The 22,692-nt window shown below is 40.0% G+C and overlaps 1 protein-coding gene across 4 annotated transcripts in view; it reads left to right on the forward strand.

Annotated features, from left to right (window-relative positions):
- The window catches only part of GABRB3 (gamma-aminobutyric acid type A receptor subunit beta3), a 121,272-nt gene that overhangs the window by 90,030 nt on the left and 8,550 nt on the right, over nt 1–22,692 (forward strand). For 2 of the 4 annotated variants that reach the window (XM_080593116.1, XM_080593115.1), the window contains exons 5-9: nt 2,633–2,715; nt 3,824–3,961; nt 12,386–12,538; nt 14,538–14,681; nt 16,715–16,959. In XM_080593116.1, the coding sequence (XP_080449242.1) occupies nt 2,633–2,715; nt 3,824–3,961; nt 12,386–12,538; nt 14,538–14,681; nt 16,715–16,959 (763 nt within the window). Of the gene's footprint in view, nt 1–2,632; nt 2,716–3,190; nt 3,350–3,823; nt 3,962–12,385; nt 12,539–14,537; nt 14,682–16,714; nt 16,960–22,692 lie in introns of all 4 variants that reach the window. The other 2 variants (XM_080593118.1, XM_080593117.1) reach the window with 2 other exon arrangements.

Consider the following 22,692-nt stretch of genomic DNA (forward strand, 5'->3'; position numbering starts at 1 on the left):
GGTTGCAACCGATTATAGGATATCCATGGAGCAAAGCAGTTCCTCAAAAACATACAAAAAAAGTGATCCACAGGCCACACTGGCTCTGTGTTCTCTTCTGAACAATGAATTTATCTTGCTTCTGAAGTACTTGACCTTCAGTTATCCAAGTGTTATCTCTGTTCAGAGAAAGCAGTTTGCTACTGCAGTAGAAGTCCATGACTATGGGGGAATGGAACAATAGCTTTTTGAAGTTCAACCCATTTCTGGGGAACTTTTGTCACTGGGTATCATACTGACTTTGTCCCGCCTTGTTCAGAACAATATGCAAACATAAGACTACACAACAGCTTTTTCCATAATAGGCCAAAACAGAAATAATAGCACTATAGAGTGACTGGAGATCAAAAGTAGTCTTTCCAACTGCTTGTATACTTGCCATATATAGACTACTTGTTCTCAGGCAATACAATGTTAAATGTTATAAGTAAAGTGGAGGAATGTATTTATTTCATCTGGAAGGACTCAGGTAGTTATCACCCATGTATAAAGCATGATTGACGTTTGCAAGGTAAAAAGGTTAATTGCGATTGGTCAGACAATGCAACTGGATTTACTTCTGTTCTTTTTTGGATGAACGTATTTCCGAATCAAGATGAAAAGAGGATCAAATTAGCCATCAGGACTGCGACCCAGTCCCATAAAAAGTATTTATATTGCCTAGACTGATTTATATTGTAAATTTTGGGGGTACAGACAACATTCTTCTGTCAGTAGAACATTCTTCTCCCAGCGTAGTGTGGATGGGGTCCCTGCACAATATATCAGTATAATTGAAGGTGATCGGTCCAGTAATAAAGCAACAGGGAAAGATACGAGAAGCTATATCCAGAGGACAGATAACTGGAATAGGGAACTCTAATCAATTTAAAATATTTCTTTTATTTATCGCTTTCATGCAAAATGTACGGGTATCTGTGCACAACTTTATCTTTCTCTGGCTTGTAATTGTTTCTCTGTCACTGCTGTGATGATGACTTCTTGAAACCTCATTGTCCCACTGTGTCAGGCAGCATCCCATCCCATAAAAAATAAAACTGTTCTTCTTGGTAGCATGCACAAGCTTGAGCAATTAACATTTGCTTTTGGTGAACATTTGTGCAATTTAAATTTGGTTGCTTAAAAGTTCATTCAGAAGAGACCTCTGAGCATTCAACTTACTTTGCATAAATGTGGTAAATCTGTTTCTGTCTATATCTAGCTGTATCTTTTTTTGTTTGTTTGTTTATTTGTATGGTTTTTACTGGATATTCATGACATTAAAAACTTATACTTTGCTGTAGTGTAAAAAGGTACTTGAGCAAGAATGTGCAGTTTCTTGTGTAGACCCAGAGCATTTCCCAGCAGGTAGCTGGAGATGGGTTGACCTGAAATATTCTCCTGTTATTACAATACTTGGTACCTGAAAGCTTGTGGGACTTATATAAAGGTGTTCGGAGGGTGCCTAGAGTGCACATCAGCGACAGATCATGCTATAGGTGTGTCTGGGAGGGACGAAGATCCAGAGTATGCCTTTCTCACTGTCTACTGGTAGGAACACAAATGAGAAAATACTCTGAGTAACAGATCGTTGAGGTTTTTCCTCTCCTGACCCATCCATTGCCATTGTGCTCATATACCTGTCTCTACCTGTGCAAATAAATTAGAATATTTTCTTGCAAAAGCGCCTTCGACAGTCATAGAACTTCTGTTGTCCTATGAGATAGTTGTAATGGGTATTACAACTCCCTTCCCTTGGATTTTATGTGAAGTTATCCACTTAAATAAACAGTTTGTTAAGGATAAGCATTCTTTCCTTCATTTTCTTGGAGAATCAATTGGTTAAGGCATACATAATGAAAACAGGTGTGGTTTGTTTGTATTTTTTTTTTTTTTAGCATGTAAGAGTTGAGGAGAAGCACCTACTTCTCTTCCCTTGAAATTCTGCCCCTGAATTTTAAACTAGTACACATAATGCATATAAAAATGCATAGTATAAAAATGCAGGTTCATCAGTAATGAAATGGTTTGCAAATTCATCATTAGTGTGCTAGATTGCCTACACTGGAAATAAAAAAAGCAAAAATATATTGTTGGGGGAAATTTTAGAATTCAATATGGCACTTGGTTACAAAATCCCTTTTAATTTACTTTTGAAAACTAGAGAAATAAACTTAACTTTAAAACAAAGCATTTTGCTGGACTTGAAACAGTTTTTCAACATTTCATTTTTTTTTTCCATCTGCCACAGAACAGTAATTCACACAGCTCTAATAATTCTGACATCTGTAGCAGACTTTTATCGCTTCATGTTTTCTGATATAAAGTCATATTCTTTAATTTCAGCAAAGGTTTTTGTAATATTTGCATATGCAGATAGGTCGAGTCACAAAGGGACTTCTCGCTTAAGTGTAAGTCACAGTGAGTTCTGTTGAACTCAGTGCAGCTGCTGTTGTAAGCTGCTGCTCAATGTAAAAGTATGGACCAGATTCTCAATTACAATAAAGCCGTTGTTCAGTGTCCTCACTTTGAAAACAACAACATCAATTGAAAAAAAAATTAAAAAATAGGATTATTGGCTGTATAGTAATTCTGTACGATGTTTGTGTTTCAGAATCACAACCACTGCAGCTTGTATGATGGACTTGAGAAGATACCCGCTAGATGAACAGAACTGTACTCTGGAAATAGAAAGCTGTATGTATATGAGAAGACGAATGTAAAACCTAGTTCGGATGCGGGGTGGTTTTCCTTTTGTACAACTGTAGAATATTTACACTGGAGACTGTAAGCACTATATGAATCACATAATTATCACCCATTGGATTTTTTGTTTGCTTATTTGACCTTCTTTAAAACATGAAGTGTCATCCATTTCTACATGGATGGATCTCTCCTAGGAAAACAGTTTTAGGACAGAATGAAGCTGTTATTTGTTCTAGCCTGAGTTAGCAGGGGCAGCGACTGGGTGCTTATCTTCAACACAAGAATGAATGTTCATATTTTAATCAGATTAAATTTAAAGAGGGTAAACACTATGATATCATCTTCTTTCAATGTGCTTTTTTATGCACAGATGGTCTTGCTGCAGGACCCCCTGGGCTCTCAGATCAGCCCCATTTGTGGTTTGTAGTTCTGTTCCATGCAAAACCAGATTTTCTCTTCCACCTAGTCATGTTCTAGGACTGCAATATTCAGATGTATATTTCTGCTTCAAGAGTTCCTGCTCCATTTCTGCTACTGGCTGGAGATTGTGTGCTAATACTCTATATTCAGCTGGAGCCCTCCACTGCAGAAGCTAATGGAAATGGTGTGACTCACACTCTTCAGTGTGAGTGGAAAAGATCTGCCCTAACTATGTTTGTCTGTATTTATGGAATAATCTGCATTTCTCTGATGATTATTGGTGTCAATATACACTTGGTATCAGTGCTAGATGTGTTGAATGTCATAAATCATACTAATCTATGATTTTGCAGGTAGCAGTCTGCAATCCCTGAAATTGATAATGGGTGGCAATTTCTATCTCGTAGGAGCCGTTAGTCCTAGCATGAATTTTATGGGGATGATACAAAAAACAAACAAACAAAACAAAAACAACAGTATTGTGTCTCAAATTCCTGTGCAGACTGTAATGGAGCAGCTCTTCAGGAGAGCTTCTAGCAGGCATACAGAACAAAAATTCATACACCACTCCAGCTGTTCTTATTCTTTTCATTGCCACAAATGACAAACCACGTATGCTGGTTTGACGCTCATTCCAGTCCACTGTTGTTTCTCACTTACTCTCCTGCTTTGCCTGCAGATGGCTACACGACTGACGACATAGAATTCTATTGGAGAGGAGGAGATAATGCAGTCACTGGTGTGGAAAGGATAGAGCTTCCTCAGTTCTCCATCGTGGAATACAGACTGGTGTCGAAGAATGTTGTCTTTGCCACAGGCAAGTAATACCATTTGCCTAGTTGGTATTTAATTTCTTTTTGTATGACAATTATTGGCTTTTTAATCATTATTATGTATAGTCTTTGTCCTGTGTTGTGTGCATGGCTAAAGAAAGACTTGGTAAAGCCCAGAGGCAGGAGTCCATGAAACAGTGTTTCTTGTTTTATTTTTTGTGTGTGTTTGTGTGTCATACTTAACCGTACACCTAAATATGTGTGATCTAAATAAATACGAAGTCATTCATGTCTGAATCATCAGTTTAACTGATGTAGCCTACAGGGTTACTGATCATAAAGAAGTATGTTATGGCAAACTAGGTCAAAAAGGCACAGTTTTTTTGAGCACCTCCCTACAGCTTTTCTGTACGTCTCTTGTTTTGTTCTTGTACAGTGAATGTGATGCCATTTATATCTTGATTTTCACTGGTGGGTATATGGTAGTGTATATATAACCAGTGCTATTGTGATCATTGTTAAGATGCTAAAATTAAATCCCTACTTATAAGAGTTAGAGGTTTTTAAGCTCCTAACTCTTATAACTTAGATGTTATAAGAGTTACTGGTAACTCATAGCATTGGATGTCTTCGGGTGGCAAAGTGCATCATTGATTTAGATGTTTAATGTTAGCCCAGCCTAGGAAAATATTGCTGTGTGTGACAAGTCCAAAGCAACACAGAAAGCCCTCAGCAAGTGTGGGGCGACTATTGGGACCTCCAGATTTTCAGTCCTCTTCAGACCACGGAGGTGTTCTGTTCTGTCTGTCCCAGCGCACTCGAGCAAATGAAGCACAGCTCTATCATGTTTGTAAGCATCACTTCACCCACTCTATGGATACAGCATCTGTTTCAAAGTACACAGAAACACGAGTTATATTTCGGAACAAAATGTAAATATTGCTGGGATTGAAATTAATATGAGGGGTTTTGCCAACTGCTGCTGTTTTTGTGTATCACTGTGAAATAGGAGTTTTGTTTTTTTAAAGAGAAACAGATACTCTAATCCTATATCCCTCCATTCTGCAGCCAGTGTCACCTTTGGCAGCTGTGGTTTATCTGCCCCAGAACAGGACCGGATATGCTTTTGTAGAATGACTCTTTTGGCCAACAATGACAATACAGAGAGCTTTGTATTTGGGAAGTCCAAAGCCACCACCTTTTACTTCAGTGTGAAATATTTCCATAAAGACGTGATTTAGTAATTTGGAGATTGAAGAGGTTTTTTAAATTCAGGAAATCCAAAGAGCTGTGAGACAAATGTGATAGAGAATGAAAACTAGGGGTAGAAATGTATATAAATGACTGAATATTCAGAATCATAACAGTTCGTTCCAATAAGTTTGTGGAAGGAATAAAAAAAAAAAAAACATGCTTCAGGGTTTAAGACAGCTTGATATTAGGGAGCAGGATGAGACAGTCGTGAAGAACAGATTATGCCATGTTTTTTGTACTGTTTTCTGAAGCATATAATTTTTGCCACCAATAAAGACACAGTACTGCATCTACTATTGTTTTGGTTTAGGACATGATGAAAATGCTTCATTAATTATGAACTTTTCTGATAAATATTTCCATTGAAAGAAATCAGCACATTTGTTTCTCAAAAACTCATGCCTAATTATGATGCCAACTCTGAAACTTTCCAGTGAATCTGACAGATAAAGTCAGCACACTTTTTTTCAAATTTCTTCTCAAGACCTATATTCCTTATGTTCCTGATAATTAGAGCCAGTTTGTACATTTTTGTGGAAAATAAGTCAGGCATGGGTTTTTTGTCTTTGAGGTTATTAAAGCCTCATGAGAAGATACTAGATTCTTTCCACGCGATATCTCAGTATCAATATCTCAATCTCAATATTTCTGAGATTTCAGTGCTAGTGTGATTTGATAGTGTAAAACTAAACAAGGACTTTAGAGTCGTGCCCTAAACGGCTTTTGGAGTAGTTATTTCTCCTATCCTCCATGAAGGAACAATGCCATCTAACCCTGTGTAACTTATGCAAATGGAATAATCTGTTCCCATAGTTACTACTAAAGAAGCAAGAGTAAGCATGAGAAAAACCCCATAGATAATGACATAAACCTGTGAGGGGCTGCAAGAATATTGAAGGAACTGCAAGCATGTTGAAGTATGTCATTTGAGTTAAAAATAAACTTATCAAACTGGCAAAATAGGCCCGGGAAAAAAAAAAAAAAGACAGCATAGACAATTGCACAGTACAACTATTCAAGTAGTTGTTCCTATCCAAATTCAGTCTGGGCAATACCTGGTTAGACCAGAGTTCTGTGCATAGAAATCTAGGGGTTACTGTTGATCTCAGACTGCACATGAGCCCGTAACATCTTTTTTTGGGGAAAAAAAACCAACATCCTCCAAGGAATTGGACTTATGTTGATAAGGTCTGAGTTGACTATTTGTGGTCAAGGGTAGGATTCTTCAAGAAAACTGGGAAGCAACAGAAGCCTAGGCAAAATTAGTAAGAATGACTGGAAGTCTATAAAATGTAATCCATGACATTAAAAGAGATCTAGAGATCTTGTGTAGTGTGAAAAAAGAGAGTACTTAATAAGAATTAAGTAAGTCTAAGACAAGGAGTAACCTGTTCCCTTAAGGAGTAACCAGGTCTCATTATGCATGATTAAAAGAAGAAAAAGTAGTATATAAATTGCTGTGAAGAAGAAAAATTTGGTTTGACTGTCCTAAGCTGAAGGCTATAGAGGCTACAATAAGACACCTCAAATGGCATTAGACACTTCTGTACAGGCAATTGAATCGCATCCTTAGAATCAGCTCGCTAAAAGTGTAGCTCTCCATGGTTTATACTGAGAGTTTATGCACTATACATGTGTAATTATCTACATGAAAATGCCTGAAATGTAATGCCTAACTTGTGAGCTGAATCTGTGTCCTAAATATTTGTTATTCAGGAATGCTAAGAAACTGGACAGGAATGAGGATGTATAACACATGTCCTAAAAGCTTCAAGATGCATAGCAGTCAGAGACAGATTAACAACTTGTTGATAGGAGCAACGTAGTCTTAAAAGATTTGAAAATTAATTATTTGGCAAATTCTGAAAGATCAATCTGTAAAGTACATTTCCAATTAGCTGAAGAATCTTCCCAGAAGAACAGATTAAAATAAGAATTCTGTAACTGACCAACTGTCTTATCTTGGTTCATACTTGCATAAAACAGCAAGAGACTAATTTAGCCTTGGAGCTAGATATTTCAGCTTGCTAGCGTTTAATGAAATTGAAACAGAAACAAGTAATTACTTTTTACCAAGTGCTCAAACATATGAAGGAGGAATATTTTGATCTCAGTTATTGATTATTTGTTTTCATGTCTTCATTTTCAATACTGTTGCTAGATTTAAATACTCCAGGCCAAATTATGTTATTCCTCTTTAAATTAGCCCATGGACATCAACATGTTATATGAGATGGGAGAAAAGGTAACAAAGCTGGTCCCTGAGCAGCAACACCGTTCTTTAAGCAAAAAACAAATTTTGATGGAATGTTAGCAGCTACAATTTCCTGGTAATTAATCTCTAAATGTACTTAGCTTTAATTGACAAATCATTATAAAAGCATAATCAGGCAAGTAACAGTGTAATTGTTGAGTTCACCAAGAATTCTATTTTTATTAAATAAATTACACAAGATGGTTCCTTCTTACATAAATAAAGATCAGGGCTTACAATTTTTGTTCCATGCAGGTTAGGACCCATACTGTTCCCAGAGCTTTAATCTTCCAGATAAGGAGGGTAGCTTCACAGTAATGTCTTTCTTTCAATTCTTTTTTTTAACCCACAGATTCCTGTGGATTGTTTGCTGGAAGTAAGATAAGATAGCAGGGATTCTAGGCTGGAGGGAGGGGCAATAGGTCATCCGTGAAAGCATAAAATAATACAGGTGAAAGTTACATAAACTTCTTTAGTCTCAGGGAGAGCTACATAAAGGAGAACCCTGTTATCTGAAAATGAGGCTACCAGTTCATGTTTCAATTTCAGCTTGAACTATAAAAAGACCAAATTATTCTGAAATTTCCTGAGATCCAGACATTCCAGTAAATTTTGAGCTTGGAAAATAACCACAAAAAAAGGATGATGTTCTATATTTACTTTGATGAAACTGAACGAAACATCAACTCCAGTAAGCAGCTGTGATGCTGCTAAGACTGTTGGTTAGACTACCCAGGAGCCGTAAACCCCCAGAACCTACCCTGAGACTTGCATGGCTGGGATTCATTCTAGTCAGATTTAAGGTCAGTATAATTAATTTCAGTGTCTGCATATGAATTAGGTGCCTAAGCTCCTGTTACAGTTAATGGAAAGCTAGTCAATGGGACTACAGTTAGTGGATTCTGGAGACAAAATCAGTCCAATAGGAGCTTATTTTAGGAGGTAGTGGGATAATTCTTCAGGTTTCATTTACTAGATCAACTAGATGAACTTACTCTCCTGTAAATGTAATTGAAGCTTAGACACCTAGCTAACATTTATGCAGCTCAATTCAGTTGCTTTATCAACTGCAATTTGAGATGGTGTAGGGCATCCCTTGTAATCTCAATCTGCTGATCAATATGATTTTTTTGTTTTGTAGGGGCTATGTTGTATCTACCAAATGCATGCTGGTGTTTGAGATGTCATAGGGCATTTCAAAAGGCCCAGAGCACCTTCAGATTTGCAAATGCATGTCTATATTACAGTCCAACACCAACACTGCAGTGGATAGGCAAACAGCACTGACAACCCTGGCCCTAGGTATGGTTCTTAAGGTTTTCTCTTGTAACATCAGGACAAAGAACCTGGGGATCAAAACAACCTTATGTTGACCTTTCTGGTCTTGAGACAATCTGTCTGGAGACACTGCCTTTAAGGCTGAGTCCCACTAGTTTCACTAATTGCCTTATCTCATTAGACAGAGACAAGGAGCTTCACAGGTGAAGCATTCAAGATAAATAAATGAAGTTTTTTCAGTTACACTGTTTCTCAGATAAGGATTTCATTACTGAATATTACTGGCATACCTGACACATTACTTCTTTCTGCTGTAGACACATGCCTCCTCCAGCTGCACCATTTTCCCTGCTTTATCATTAGCAGAGTGCTCTCCTTGTTCTTTCTCCGAGGTACCCCAATGTAACAAGGGTGCACTGGAACGGACCAAGATGAGCCTTGAGTGAATCCTTCAGATAATATATCAGAAAATCAGTATTTTATGAGAGATATTCCAGTCATCACCTCTGTCAATGATGTTCCACAGATGCCCAGACCTGGACAGGACTTCTGGAAGCAACAGATTTATAGAGAATCTTTTACATTGGTGGTGTATTTTATGAAGTAATTTTCCTCAACAGAACTTTATGAAGATTTCTGTCTGATGCACTACTCTTATTGCAGAAAGGTGATCAGGTCTGCTACATATTTAATGTATTTCATGATGGCAGAATATGTTCCTGTTTTATTCACATGGTCTGCAGACAAAAGGCCGTGAAAACCATCTCATGAGAAAACTCAATGAAAAAATTAGGCTTTGTTAGCAGAAACAGCAGGCATAGTTTGAAAGAAAAAAATTGTCCTTGGAATGAAACATTGCTCATTAAGAAACTAAGGTGTTAAGCAGAAGTCTAAATGATTTATTTTTTTTTTTTTGCTGAAAACCATGTAGAATGCATTAGACAACAGAAAACTTTGATCTGTTTTTGTATCAGGTTTACGTGGCAATGGTTTTGGTAGTAGGGGGGCTGCAGAGGTGGCCTCTGTGAGCAGAGCCCAGCAGCTGCCCCATGTCAGATCAGAGCCAGCTCCCAATGGCTCCAAAAGGGACCTGCTGCTGGCCAGAGCCGAGCCAGGGAGCGACGCTGGGTGGGCCTCTGGGAGAGCAGATGTAAGGAAGGGGAAAAAACTGCTGGGCAGCAGCAGCTGGGAGAGAGGAGTGAGAAAATGTGAGAGAAGCAGCCCTGCAGGCACCAAGGTGAGTGCAGCAGGAGGGCAGGAGGTGCTCCAGGCAGGCAGCAGCAGTTCCCCTGCGGCCTGTGGAGAGGCCCCTGGTGGAGCAGGCTGTCCCCCTGCAGCCCATGGGTCCCACACGGAGCAGATCTCCACGCTGCAGCCCGTGGAGGAGCCCCCGGTGGAGCAGGTGGATGTGGCCTGGAGGAGGCTGCGGCCCATGGAGAGCCCCCGCAGGAGCAGGCCCCGGGCCGGAGCTGCAGCCCGTGGAGAGGAGCCCACGCAGGAGCAGGGGGTCTGGGGGGAGCTGCCGCCCGTGGGGGACCCGTGCTGGAGCAGTTTGCTCCTGGGGGATGGATGGACCCCGTGGTACGGAGCCATGTGGGAGCAGGTCTTGAAGAGCTGCTGCCTGTGGGCAGCCCCCGCAGGCTCAGTTCGGGCAGGACGGCATCCCGTGGGAGGGACCCCACGTGGAGCAGGGGCAGGGAGTGACTGTGAAGGAGCGGTGGAGATGAAACATTTGGGACTGACTGCAGCCCCCATTCCCCGTTCCCCTGTGCCACTCAGGGGAGGAGGTAGAAGAGGGTGGATGGGGGGAACTTGTTTGTAGCTTGCTTTTAGTTTCTCACTGTTCTGGCCTGATAGTAATAGGCAATAAATGATATTAATCTCCCTATGCGGATTGTGTTTTGCCCGTGACAATAACTGTTGAGTGATCTCCGTCTCCTTATCTCAACCCTTGATTTTTTTTCCATCATGTTTTTTCCCCCTTTCCGTCTGGGGAGGGGGAATGAGAGAGTGGTTGTGGTGGAGTTCAGCTGCCCAGCTCGGTAAAGCCACCACAGGTTTCCATGCTGGAATATGTTCTTCTGACTCTATCTATATTCATCTATTTGTGAAATAGATGCCAGCGCCTCACCACCCTCTGAGTGAAGAATTTATTTTTAATAATCTTTCTAATCTAAATCTGACCTTTTTTAATTTAAAACCATTACCCCTTTGTCCTGTCTCTACGCTCCCAGGCAAAGAGTCCCTCCCCAGCTTTCCTGTAGGCAATCTTTAAGCACTGGGAGTCCACTATAAGGTTTCACCAGAGCCTTCTGTTTTCTGGACTAAGTAACTCCAAATCTCTCAGCTGTGCTTCTGAGTAGGAGAGGTACTCCAGCTCTCTTATCATCCTCATGGCCCTCCTCTGGACCTGGTCCAACCTGGTCCAACAGGTCTTCTTTGTGCTGGGGGCCCCAGAGCTGAAGACAGTACTCCAGGTGGGGTCTCATGAGAGTGGAGTAGAGGGGGAGAATCACCTCCCTTGACCCAGTGGCTATTCTTATGTGGTTTCTTATATAAGAATATATAATCATATAATACTTATATTTTTATGTATTTCTAGATGTTATCTTTCACATCTTGCACCCAGTTGCATCAGAATGGGCAGGTTGTGCTCTAATACCAATAACTGTGCCTTTGTATGTACAGAAGTGTTTTTTGTCGTGTTGACTATAACTAGAGCTTTTAGACCAGCTATTAGAAGTATCATACCTAAGATTACTAATGGAACCACTGAAATCATGGAGCTGATGTTGTATGAATGCGTGAATCTTTCTTGTACAACAGTACTCAGATTTAATCCTATTTGCATTTGGTGAAAAAAGTCACTGTTGTTTCTTTTTTAATATTTGAGCACTCTAAATATATTAAGTATGTTTAGTAAGGTTTCCAATTTTGAAATACACTGTTTTGAAGTTAAAATATGTGTTTAAAAAAAAAAAACAAACACAAACACCTGTCATTGAGATTATCATTATTTCATTGTTTGCTCCAACTAAAACAGTATAGGAATCCTATGTATATAATGTATGTGTATACATATGCAATCTTTATTTTTTTGCTTAAAATATTTTTAGAAGAAAAATTCTATTCAGCTCTAGTTGATTTTAGAGGCCTTTGGATATGATCAGAAGGCTTTTCTTCACTTGGATTCGTTACAATTATATTTTTGACGCCACAGGTAGCATGTTTCTCATAGTTCAAATGTAATTAAGAAGCGCCATATCAAAAACAATTCTTCTATGCAAATACCAAACTATGCACATTTAACACTTGGAATTCTACTAATCCTTTCAATATAAATACTATACATAAAATTGTGTATTGGGATAAGCATTTTACATGGAGACCTAAGCATCTGTTTTTTAAAACTAACCAGTGCTTATCCATCTGTTCAATAATTTAGAATAACTTAATCTCTTTTATTCCCAAATACAAATTACATGGATATCACTATATTCCCTGCAAGGTTTCCTTTAATACAAACCAGTAATACAGTGAACGCGTTTTCCCTACTGTTCTGCAGATGTCATAGTACCCCATAAAATGTGCATGCTTTAGTTTCTACGGAAACTGAAGACAAGTGTCTGCAAGTGTCTCTGCCTCAGTATAAATAATGCTGTTTTTCCTTCCCTTTTCTTAGGTGCCTATCCAAGACTCTCACTGAGCTTCAGGTTGAAGAGAAATATTGGATACTTTATTCTTCAAACCTACATGCCCTCCATACTGATTACCATTTTATCATGGGTGTCATTCTGGATCAATTATGATGCATCAGCAGCAAGAGTTGCCCTTGGTATGTGCTACGAATGAGTGGGACATTAAAATGTCAGAATGTAGCCTTTGGAGTTTGTTAAAGACTGCAGCGTGATGTCAGTGTTTTGATATTCCAAAATCATTTACGTCAAAATCATGTCTTTCAGTATTGCCTCAAAAGTGATAATTTTTCCCCGCATGCAAGAATGTAGCTACCACTAAATCTCTGACATGAGCTGCTCATATGGGTCCTAGACTTGTTTTCATCAAATTTAATGTTGTTGTTGCCAGTCATTTCAGCAAGGGGACCAGTTCCATAATCATACTCTAAGGGCTTCAGCGTGGGCTTTTAGTTCAGGCAAGTGTGGGAAGACAAGTGTGGCTTCAAGCCTCCACCTGAGGTCTTGGCTGCTTTAACTGACAGTGGCAGGAAGAGACCTCAAGAGCCATGTGCTAGTTCAGAGTGCAGGGACACGTCAGCTGTGGACCATGACATCCCGAGGACCGTGACATCCCTCAGAATGCACAGTGTGCTACGTGCATTTTTATGACAGCTTATAGTGCCGTTTATTTCATGGCAGAAAAACATGGATTTAGCACAGGGTGGTGATCCTAGTTGAAGACCTTTTCAGATCAAAGTATCCTTTAGATAAAGGAGGGTAGCTTCAAAATATCACACAGGAAGTATTTCATCTGTTACGGAAACATACTCATGGGTAGCTACAGTCCAGAAAGTTTAATGGATCCACAAATAATCTTTATGGCTACTCCTGCATTTCATCTCACCCCAAAGCCTGTCTTCAGTCCTGTTCTTTCCACTAGCACATGCCTTCTTGCTCAAAACTTGACACTTAGCCTATGCTATATAACATTTGCTACACTCTCTTCTCTTAAAACAGGAGCCTATTCCTTAGCTCCCTTATTTTTGATACGTACCACAGCAAACCAATACTCCAAGACATGCCTGTATGATTCTGCATCTCTGTACCACTTACCTACCAAGATCAAAGGAGGGTAGCTACAGCTGTACCGGTGTGCAGTATCATAATATCCTAGCATCTGAACTTGTGTGACTGAAAATATTGTATACTGGTTGCAGTTACTCTACAGATATAGTAGTTCTACAGATGCTGTGGATTAACTAGTGCATATGTGTGTAGTACTCATGACACAATCTGTCATTAACCACTCAGCAGCCAGTGCATGTTCAGCAAGTTGCAAATAAGTAGTAGCTTCACAGGAGGTGGGACATAGAGTCCTAACAGCTCTGATACATTCATAAGTGAACTATTGATACCAAAGACCCACCATGGAGAAATTATAACCAAATGAGGACAACACTTCAAACACATCAGTCAGCATCTAGATTTTAAATGCCAGTCAGGACTGCAATGAATAAACGGTTAGACAGAAGTTACCAAACCTAATAACATTGCATGTCCTCCTGTAATGGGCTCACACATTTTTTTTCTGTGTTTAGGGGACAGGACTGCCTCGTGTGACCTATTTCTGTGTAGCACAAGGGGTCCTGATTTGTCAAGTACCATACTGTAATAACACAAATATTTGAACGAAAGTCAGAGAATACATTCAAAGCAAGCTCAAGAGCCCAGATGTTCTATTTCCAATTGATAGAAAGTCCTTTTGAGAGAATGACAATCCGTATAAAAGGTTTTTCTGAGAACACAATTAGTGCCTTGGTGATTATGTCTTGTATCATCTGGTATTTGTATAATAAAGTTCAGTACCATGGGCCTAATCCTGTGTTCCTTTGTGTAGCTACTCTTATGAGCCTGAAGCTGATAAGAAATGATATTAGAGTTTAAAGGCAGTGTTGCATCTTTGGACTTAGGTAACTAGCCCTGAAAAGCCTGTTACAGAGGAGAAAAAGGCCAGCTTACCCAGGTCTTTGTTAGAGGAAGGATTCCCTGTGCAATCCTTATAGACACGGTGACAAGATTTTACTCAGCCTCTGCAGGAAGTCTATATTCTCTGAAAGAGCCTGATTATAGTTCATCCACTTCCATGTTTTTCTCCAGTCTCTGGTCCCTTGCTGCACGCTCTGCCTGTGCTCCAGCCTGTATTGAACCAAGAAGTTCCCTTGACAAAGAGGGTGAAGACTAAACTTGGAGTTCTCTCTTTGCAAAGACTAATCACAAGATTATCCCATTTTGATATGATAGGTGAGTGTCAGCTGATGCCCTTCCAGCTGTGCTTTAAAACACATTATTGACCTTCAGAAGAGAGATTTTGATCCTACATGAGCATGATATTCGCCTGCAGGGTGACAGGACCTCCCAGGGGCTGTATTTCTTTTAGGTTAGTGGTGGCCACCTTTCTATTCAGTGTGCCTAATCTTCTGGATTACAGCCTGTGAACAGACACCAAAACTGGGGGCATTATAACCCCATCTGGGTTGATGAACCCTTGTTGAACTAGGCTTTGGTAAGCATCTGTGGGGTGCTAGTGAGATGCCAAGGGTGTATTAAAAGAGAATTTTGTGGAATTTCTCATACAAGATTCAGATTTATTTTAGGTGATTTTCAGAATTCCTTATAGGAAGCAGGTAATCCTGCAAGGAGCAGGTAATCCCGTGGGCTGCAAATATGTGATAGTGTAATGTCCTCCAGCTTTCTCATCCTTGTTCATGTTCTGGCAAAGAGGTTTTCTACAGATCTTTTTAAAATTTCTTTAAAAATAATGCTAATGTGTCAATTGTTTTCCTCATTTTACTGCAGAGTTGAGTGAGCTACACACAAAACATTTTTTAAATACGCTTGTGCTGTGTTCTCCATTGTATTTCAAGCCATGAAACACCTGACATCAACACACACTTGTTTCACAGTTTAGAGGAAAAGCACTGAAAACTGCATGACACTGACCTACTAAATATACAAAATCTCTGCTATGGAACCTCATAGGCTACTTCTGCAGTTCCCTGGAGTGGCACTGCTTATACCAACAGCTTGATTTTGAGTTATATTGTCTCTGTTTCTGTCTCTTCAGGTAAAAGAAACTGTGCTTTATAATATGCAGGCAATTTTTTTGTTCTTTATTTTTGTTCTGCCAGCATTCTATTGACTACCTATAAACTGATGGTATAATTATGAAATCAGAAAAAATTGTAATGGAAGGGGACCTATTAGAATGGTTTACCTCTTTTACCAGTGTAGACTTGTCATACAAATCAGTGTTTTCAACCTTCTGTGATTTGTGATTCCCATAAAATTTCCAGCAGAGATACAGACCCTGCAGTTTACTGTGAACTCAAGCAGACTGACAATAAATTTGCTTTTCTTACCAGGTTTTCAAAACAATGCTTTGTAATGTATTTGCAGGTGCTATATCCATCCTCAGGTAAATAAATGAAGGTTTGACATATCTAATAGGTACTTTATTAATGTCCAGCAGATCACTATGAAAATGCAGCTCTCCCTTCTTGGCTTGTTTTTTCCCCTCAAATATGCATACCTCTCTGCCTCTCACTACTCATCTCACTTCTGTCTAGCCATGTAAAAATTAGACTACTGATCTAAACTAGTCATCTCAAATCCCTCTTCATGAACTGGCTACATTATCTTATCCTGAAATAGGTGTCTCAAACAGACGGGATGAACTGTTCTAGAAAGCTGCCTTCCTCTCTCCATCTACTACAGAGGGACTCTACAGGGCTAACTTCAGCCAACCGTTTAACTCTTAAAAATTTAAAACTGGATGATAAATTTCACCATCTATAGGGTTGCTCTGCCTTAATGTGTTCACATAGTTTTATCTATCCAGGCCCCTAATTAGTTTCGTTACTGTTTAAAAAAAAATCATCTCTGTGGTGTTGATGGCTGTGCAGTGCTGGAAGAGCACATCTTTTAATGCTTTGCAGAAAATTTGCCTTCCTGTCGCAGGTCGATTTGGTCTTCATGGAAGAGATCCTCAGTACAGCTACACTGGCTTCTCTGAAGCAACGTTAATTCACTGCAGTGGTGACACGCACCCTTGTTAGCTATTCCCCCTGGTTGTATGAAGGAAATATTGTAACAGAATAATAATGCTTCAAGCTTTAATTTTGCTTTCAGTTGCGGTGATGTCACCTGAGAGACTTCTTTCACAAATTTTTAAGCTTCTTCACACTAACAAGGGAAACTTGCCAAAGAGGAAAATAAAATTGAAGCATGATCCGCTTAGGTTTGTAAGATGTATGCTCTTTTATTTCTTTGTCTAGGAATTACAACTGTGCTGACTATGACAACAATCAACACTCATCTGCGAGAGACTTTGCCTAAAATTCCCTATGTTAAAGCCATTGACATGTATCTTATGGGCTGCTTTGTATTTGTCTTCTTGGCCTTACTTGAATACGCCTTTGTCAACTACATTTTCTTTGGAAAAGGCCCTCAAAGGCAGAAGAAACTCGCAGAAAAAACAGCAAAGGCAAACAACGATCGCTCAAAGTTTGAAGGCAGCCGGGTAGGATTCTTTTATCTATATTTAGCCTCTTATTTCTTTTATTGCAAAAACTAACTGTATGAAATTAACAAACAAATCATGTGTAAAAATCACCAACCACATCTCCTTTTTGTGGGCAAACTTTGGCATTTTTATATTCAAGGACCTACATAGAAGAATATATTTAGATATGCAGAAATCTAAGAGAGTATGATCTGTTTGACAAGAAACTGTAAGAAAAAGAAAACAATTCTAGCGCAGCTGGTTTGAAAATAAAGGCTCAGCTCTACAAAGGCATTTATTTGCTTAAATGAAATGTAATTTAATTTGCTTAAATACCTACACAAGGAATCCAGGATCTGAGCATACTTTTTCTCACTTCCCTTCCAGCAGACACATTTAGAACGGGAGAGAGCAGATAAAGGATTAGTCCTGCCATGCTAATTAATTGGCCAACATAGCAGTACCGCTGTGTGCGGCATTGGCATCTGCTGCTGTTGAAGGCCAGCAGAAAATTATGAGTCCTAGAGAAACTTTCAGATGGGTTTCTGAAGCACAGTATTGTCAGTGCTGATTACACTCCATCCTATTTCCTTGCCTTGAGTATTATTTTGTGCAATGAATACCATTTTTTCTCCTTTGAAAGAAAAATTCAAGGCATTCAACAATATGTGATATCAGTGAGCCATGTCAGTTCCAGTAGAACGTATTTTCTGGCTAGAATGTTCCCAATGAGGCTTTTTCAGTTGGTTTTGTTGAGTAAGACTGTTTTTTCTATCAGCTATAAATTAGAGGAGTTCACAGAGACAAAACTACTACCTGTTTATTAAATACCAATATCATAAAAGTAATTTCAAGCTGTATTTTATGATTCTAATGATTCTGTCTGCTATGATAGATGTAATGCAGAACTCCACCTAATTATTGACACTCATATCTGTGAAATATTTTTTGAAGCAATCAATTCATTTTTGTCCATTCTATTATGAAACCAAGATCTCATCACAGTTGGCAGCACTGCTTAGGACTAAGCTAGCAGGAAGAATGAGTTCCCTTTCCTGGAAAAATAAATAGTTATAATAATAAAAAAGCAAATGGAAGAAAAAAAAAGAGTATCATACTGAAAGCAATAGAGATTTTAGCTTCAAGCAGGTAACGCAGATGTATGCACTAAAGTTCAGATCTCCCAAGGAAAACCATCTGGCAGATCTCATCCATTTAAATGATTTATATAATTTGCTACACACCCAATACGACCCCATGCCTGATTGTACTTCTATATTGAGATCGATTGGTCTGCCTTGTCAAAAGAAGTGTAGTGCCTTAACTAACGAAAAGGTGGTTTTCTTATACCCAGATCATGTCATTTTTATACTCCCCTGATCATACCATACATCACCCATTTTATCTCACTTCTAACTTACGACCTTTTCTTTCTTTCTGGACCATCCTAAGCAAATACTGTGCGCTGTTCTGACTTTTCTGCTGGTTTAATATTGACCATGTATGAACTGAACTTAAGATATGAGCAGCGCACCAGAGCTGAAAGAACATGCTGCTTTGTCCCTTGGAATCCCAGATGTGACAGGGAACTCTGTCTTCATACTTTTACTTCAGAACTTTTACTTCATAAAAGTGCACCTATTTATACTGACTGTGAATATTTGCTATTTCAATGCATTTAAGTTAAATAATGAAGTATGGTCCCATTCCAGGCTTCAGCTGGTGAAGTCAACAGAGCTTCATTACAGTCATTGATATTACAGAAAAGTAGTGCCAGTGTATGACCAGAACAGGCATTAGGTAGATCAGAAATGTTCCTTTGAAACAAAGATTAGATAGAAAATGCAGATTCAGTGGGGGTAGGATGTCTACTCTTAATTTCTCATGTGGTAAACACTTTCAAATCCAAGGTAGAAAGTATTGCTCAGAGAAGGTCAGAGGTCCCATTGCTTTCAGGATGAGCAGCTCAATGAAAATCCATCTAAACTGCTTTGGACAAAGGTTACCAGAGCTTTCAGAGACCATAGCCCTGAAGGAGGAACACAGCTTCCATAGTTTTGGATCATGCCCACTGTATACTATGCCTTACAGGCATCCATGGTTGTAGCGGGACAGGTGGTCATGATGGAGTTTTTAACACATCTGCCAAGGAAGACAGTATCTGAAAGCTCTGCAGCCTTGGCTCGGACCTCTTCAAGGAGTGGTAAAGAAGCAAAAGAAGCACCAAACCTCTTCTTCGATGAGTCTTGAAGATTGTTGACTCTGATGGAAATAATGGCTGCTTAGCACTTGCTTGCTTCTTCCTTTAGAGCTGGGACTTGGGCTGGATGTCCTGGGAGAGGCTCACAGATGGAAGGCATAATGCACATACAGTAAGGGAGGCTCAGAGTCTGGTTTGTGTGAGTTAAATGAAATTATTGTTTTCATCACTTCAGTGAGGCTTCAGGCTTTCCATTCAGAAAGGCAAGGTTTCTATTACAGGGAAATATTTCAAATCTCAAGTGATTTAGGGCTGACATGCATTTTTAAAGGAAGAGAGAGTGACTAAAAACTGGCAACCCCTTTTGCAGCTCCTCTCACTATTTGGTGACTGTCAAAATGTGTGTGGTGGAAAAAAGGTTGAAAAGGTTTCTGGTATAAAACTGGAAAAAGGCATTACTTTTAGTTTGTCTCTAAGACTACCACTTTGGGTTGATCTTTTGTTTCTGTTTTGTCTTAGTAATTGAATTTGCTTGTATACGAACCATGTGCATGAGTTCCCTGTCATTGATTTAGAGCCCTAGCTCAGGGTGTAGTGACAGAACAACTCCGTGCTATATCAGGTCCAGCAATGCAGCCCAAGCTGGAAACCACAGGCTCATGTTGGAAGGCAGCACTAGGAGAGCAGAGATGGCACAGCACTGCCTGGAGTTCAGGCTCTGAGCCTGAACAATGCTCTTGTGATACCTGCGACTGGCAGCGGTGCTGCAGCAGTGTGTCTTGCTCAGACAGCGGGGAAGGGAGAAAGACGAAGGGAAATGCCGTGTTGTTTTCACTCAGGAGCGGTCTCACCCGTGAAGACCAGTAGCACCAGCATGGAAACTGGTGGTGCTGTTTGTGCCTTACACATGTAGTGACTGAGGTCTGGAAAGCAAGGTAGCAGGCGTGGTTATAAACACTCTTAATGTAGCAAAAGGGTTTTTCATGCTTTCTCAGCTTTATTTGATTGTGGAGCAGGAGAATTTTAATAACAAAAATGTTCTGGGCCACAAAACGCACAGATTTGGGTATGTTTGTGTTTTATTTGATAACTGCTTTGCTTGGTAACTCTGCTGCCTCACACATGGAGTTGCACTGTGCTGTGTCTGAGGTTGTGGGTCTGGAAAACTGCACCTGGCACAGCTACCTCCGTGTAGATGCTGGTACTGCAGACGTGCCTCTCCAACGCCAAGCTTTCAGGCTCTGTCCTCTGAGCTGTTCCTGATGTGCTGTCACCGAGGCTTGCTGCTGCTGAGCTGCCTGTTGGCTTCCCTGCTCCCATCACAGCTTTCTGGACAGCTCTGCCCGTGTGTGAAAGCCAGCGAGCCCAAGAGCTGCAGGGGTAAGGGAAGGAAGAGCCGGCGTAGCATGCAGACTGCACAGCCAGTGTCACCTCTTGCATTGCAGAAAAGCAATGGGGAAGGGAAAACTCTGCCCTATTTTCTCCCATGTAGCACTGCTGAAGGTGGTGTGGTGACGGAGGCATGCCTGAGTAGACCGTATCTCTGGAAACGGTTTCAAAAGAGTCAGAGCTGGTGCTGAGATGAAACCTGAGAGAGCCTTTACGCATGACTCATGTATGGATCAGCAATTGACAACAAAGAGATTTTCACACATAGCTGTGTCTTCTTTTGACTGCTTTTGCATCATATTTTATTTCAGATAGCACACTTTAAATAGTATTCCTCTCTGCAGTCTTCCAGCTTATCCCAGTAAACCATAGCTACTGGAGACAAGCACAGGATACTCCTTTTTTGAATAAACCAATTTTTGCACACATACCAGTTTAGGATTGAAAACTCGTCCTGGAAAACCTCAATAAACTGGTTCATATATAAAGACAAGCTCTAGGGTAAAGGAAGAATGGGACCTTGATTTTTCCTAAAATATTTTTCCTGCCTGTGGTATCAGTGCCTAAATTAAATTCTTTTCTTTGTGGAAGAACTGACAGAAAAGAATAGGTGGCCTGCAAAAATGTTTTCCTTTGAAAATTGATCACCACTGCTATGGATCAATTCTATTTCTCCTGTTTCTGTTGGTAGTTTCAGGCTTCATTTGTAGCTCTCTGTGCACTTTCAGTTTTGCTGCATAAATTGTTTGTTTTAAATAAGGCTCAGATACAGCCTAATTTACAACTAAATCAGCATGAGAGAGCTCTAAGGCAATCCTGTTCTCACTTGTTGTTCCCTCTTGTGATCGAGGCTACTGGCATAATCAGCTGGTGAGCATGTGTTTTGGACATTGCTCCTTCTGGGCCAATCCACCGAGGTTATGATTTGTTACAGTCCCCTGCTAAAAATACTTCTTCGTAGTTCATGCTGTGGCAATTTACGTTTTCGGTTTGGTGGGACCAAAAGTTCAGCCCTGGGGTGTCGATCAGGAGGGTAGCTATCACACAAGCTCATTCAAGCTTCAACCCCCTGTGGCTGTCAGGCATGTGGGAAGAGCTTCCTTTGAACAAAAATAATACCAAACCCGTTATAAAAAGGCCCTTCTACTCAAGGCAGTTGCTGCATGGCTTTTTAGCTCCGGAGGTTCCCAGTTCAGACCCCCGCTGTCGGCCAAGGCAGCGGCTTCCAACCAGGCACTGCTGGGAACAGAGGCTCAGGCCACTTACATCTACTTAGGGCTTTTAAAGCACTGATAATCATAGCAAACGCTCTCGCAAGTGGGATTTTCTTCTGAGAATGAGTATCTTGGCTGCTGTGGTAGAATTATCACTCGGTTTAAATTGGGAAATATGAGAATAGCAAAGCTGGCAGTGCTCTCCTGTGCATCTTCAGCTTTTCTGGATACTTTTTCTGGTACTATTTTGAATAGTGGGATATTTCTGAAACATGAGTGTGATGACTAGGTGCCAAGTTTTGAAAAATATCTTTCAAGGGTGATGAATACAATTCCTGTGGGAAGAGCGCTAGTTCTGTAGCGTTTATGATGGGAACGTACACTGTGCACCAGGGGGATCAATCGTGTGTGTACTAATTTAGTTCAGATACATCAAGGTTAGTTGTCAAACTCCATTCTTACTTGGTGGTTAGCAATATTAGGATGCAGCTTCTAAATTTTTCATATTCTTCATACTTTCCTTTATTTTCAAGATCTTTCCATCTTCCCAGTTCTGCCAGCTACCCTGGGTTCATCTACTCGGTAGCAACATAATACTATTTTTTTTTGTGCTTATTAATTAATATAAGCAATTTTATTAAAGTGCTAGGTAGAGAAGTATCAACTTTTAGATGCAGTGAGGACGCTGAACAATATCATTTTTGTTGTGCTTGCAGTTTTAAATTATTTCTAAAAAATCTGAGGCGTAATGTGGTCAATGAATTTTTGCTTGAGGCACTGATAACACTTAGGGCCAGGTCTCTTGTTGCCCTACGTGTTGGAAGGCCATTTACACATAAGTAAAGAAGATGGAAGCTGCTACCAGGTCGTGTACCCCTTGCACAGCCGTGCACGCTTGCACCAGGGCACACCAGGTGACAATCAGGTGGCTTGAGCCTAGATTAGGAT

The sequence above is a fragment of the Anser brachyrhynchus genome (genome assembly GCF_964034855.1).
Source record: "Anser brachyrhynchus genome assembly, chromosome: 1".
Lineage (NCBI taxonomy): Eukaryota > Metazoa > Chordata > Aves > Anseriformes > Anatidae > Anser > Anser brachyrhynchus.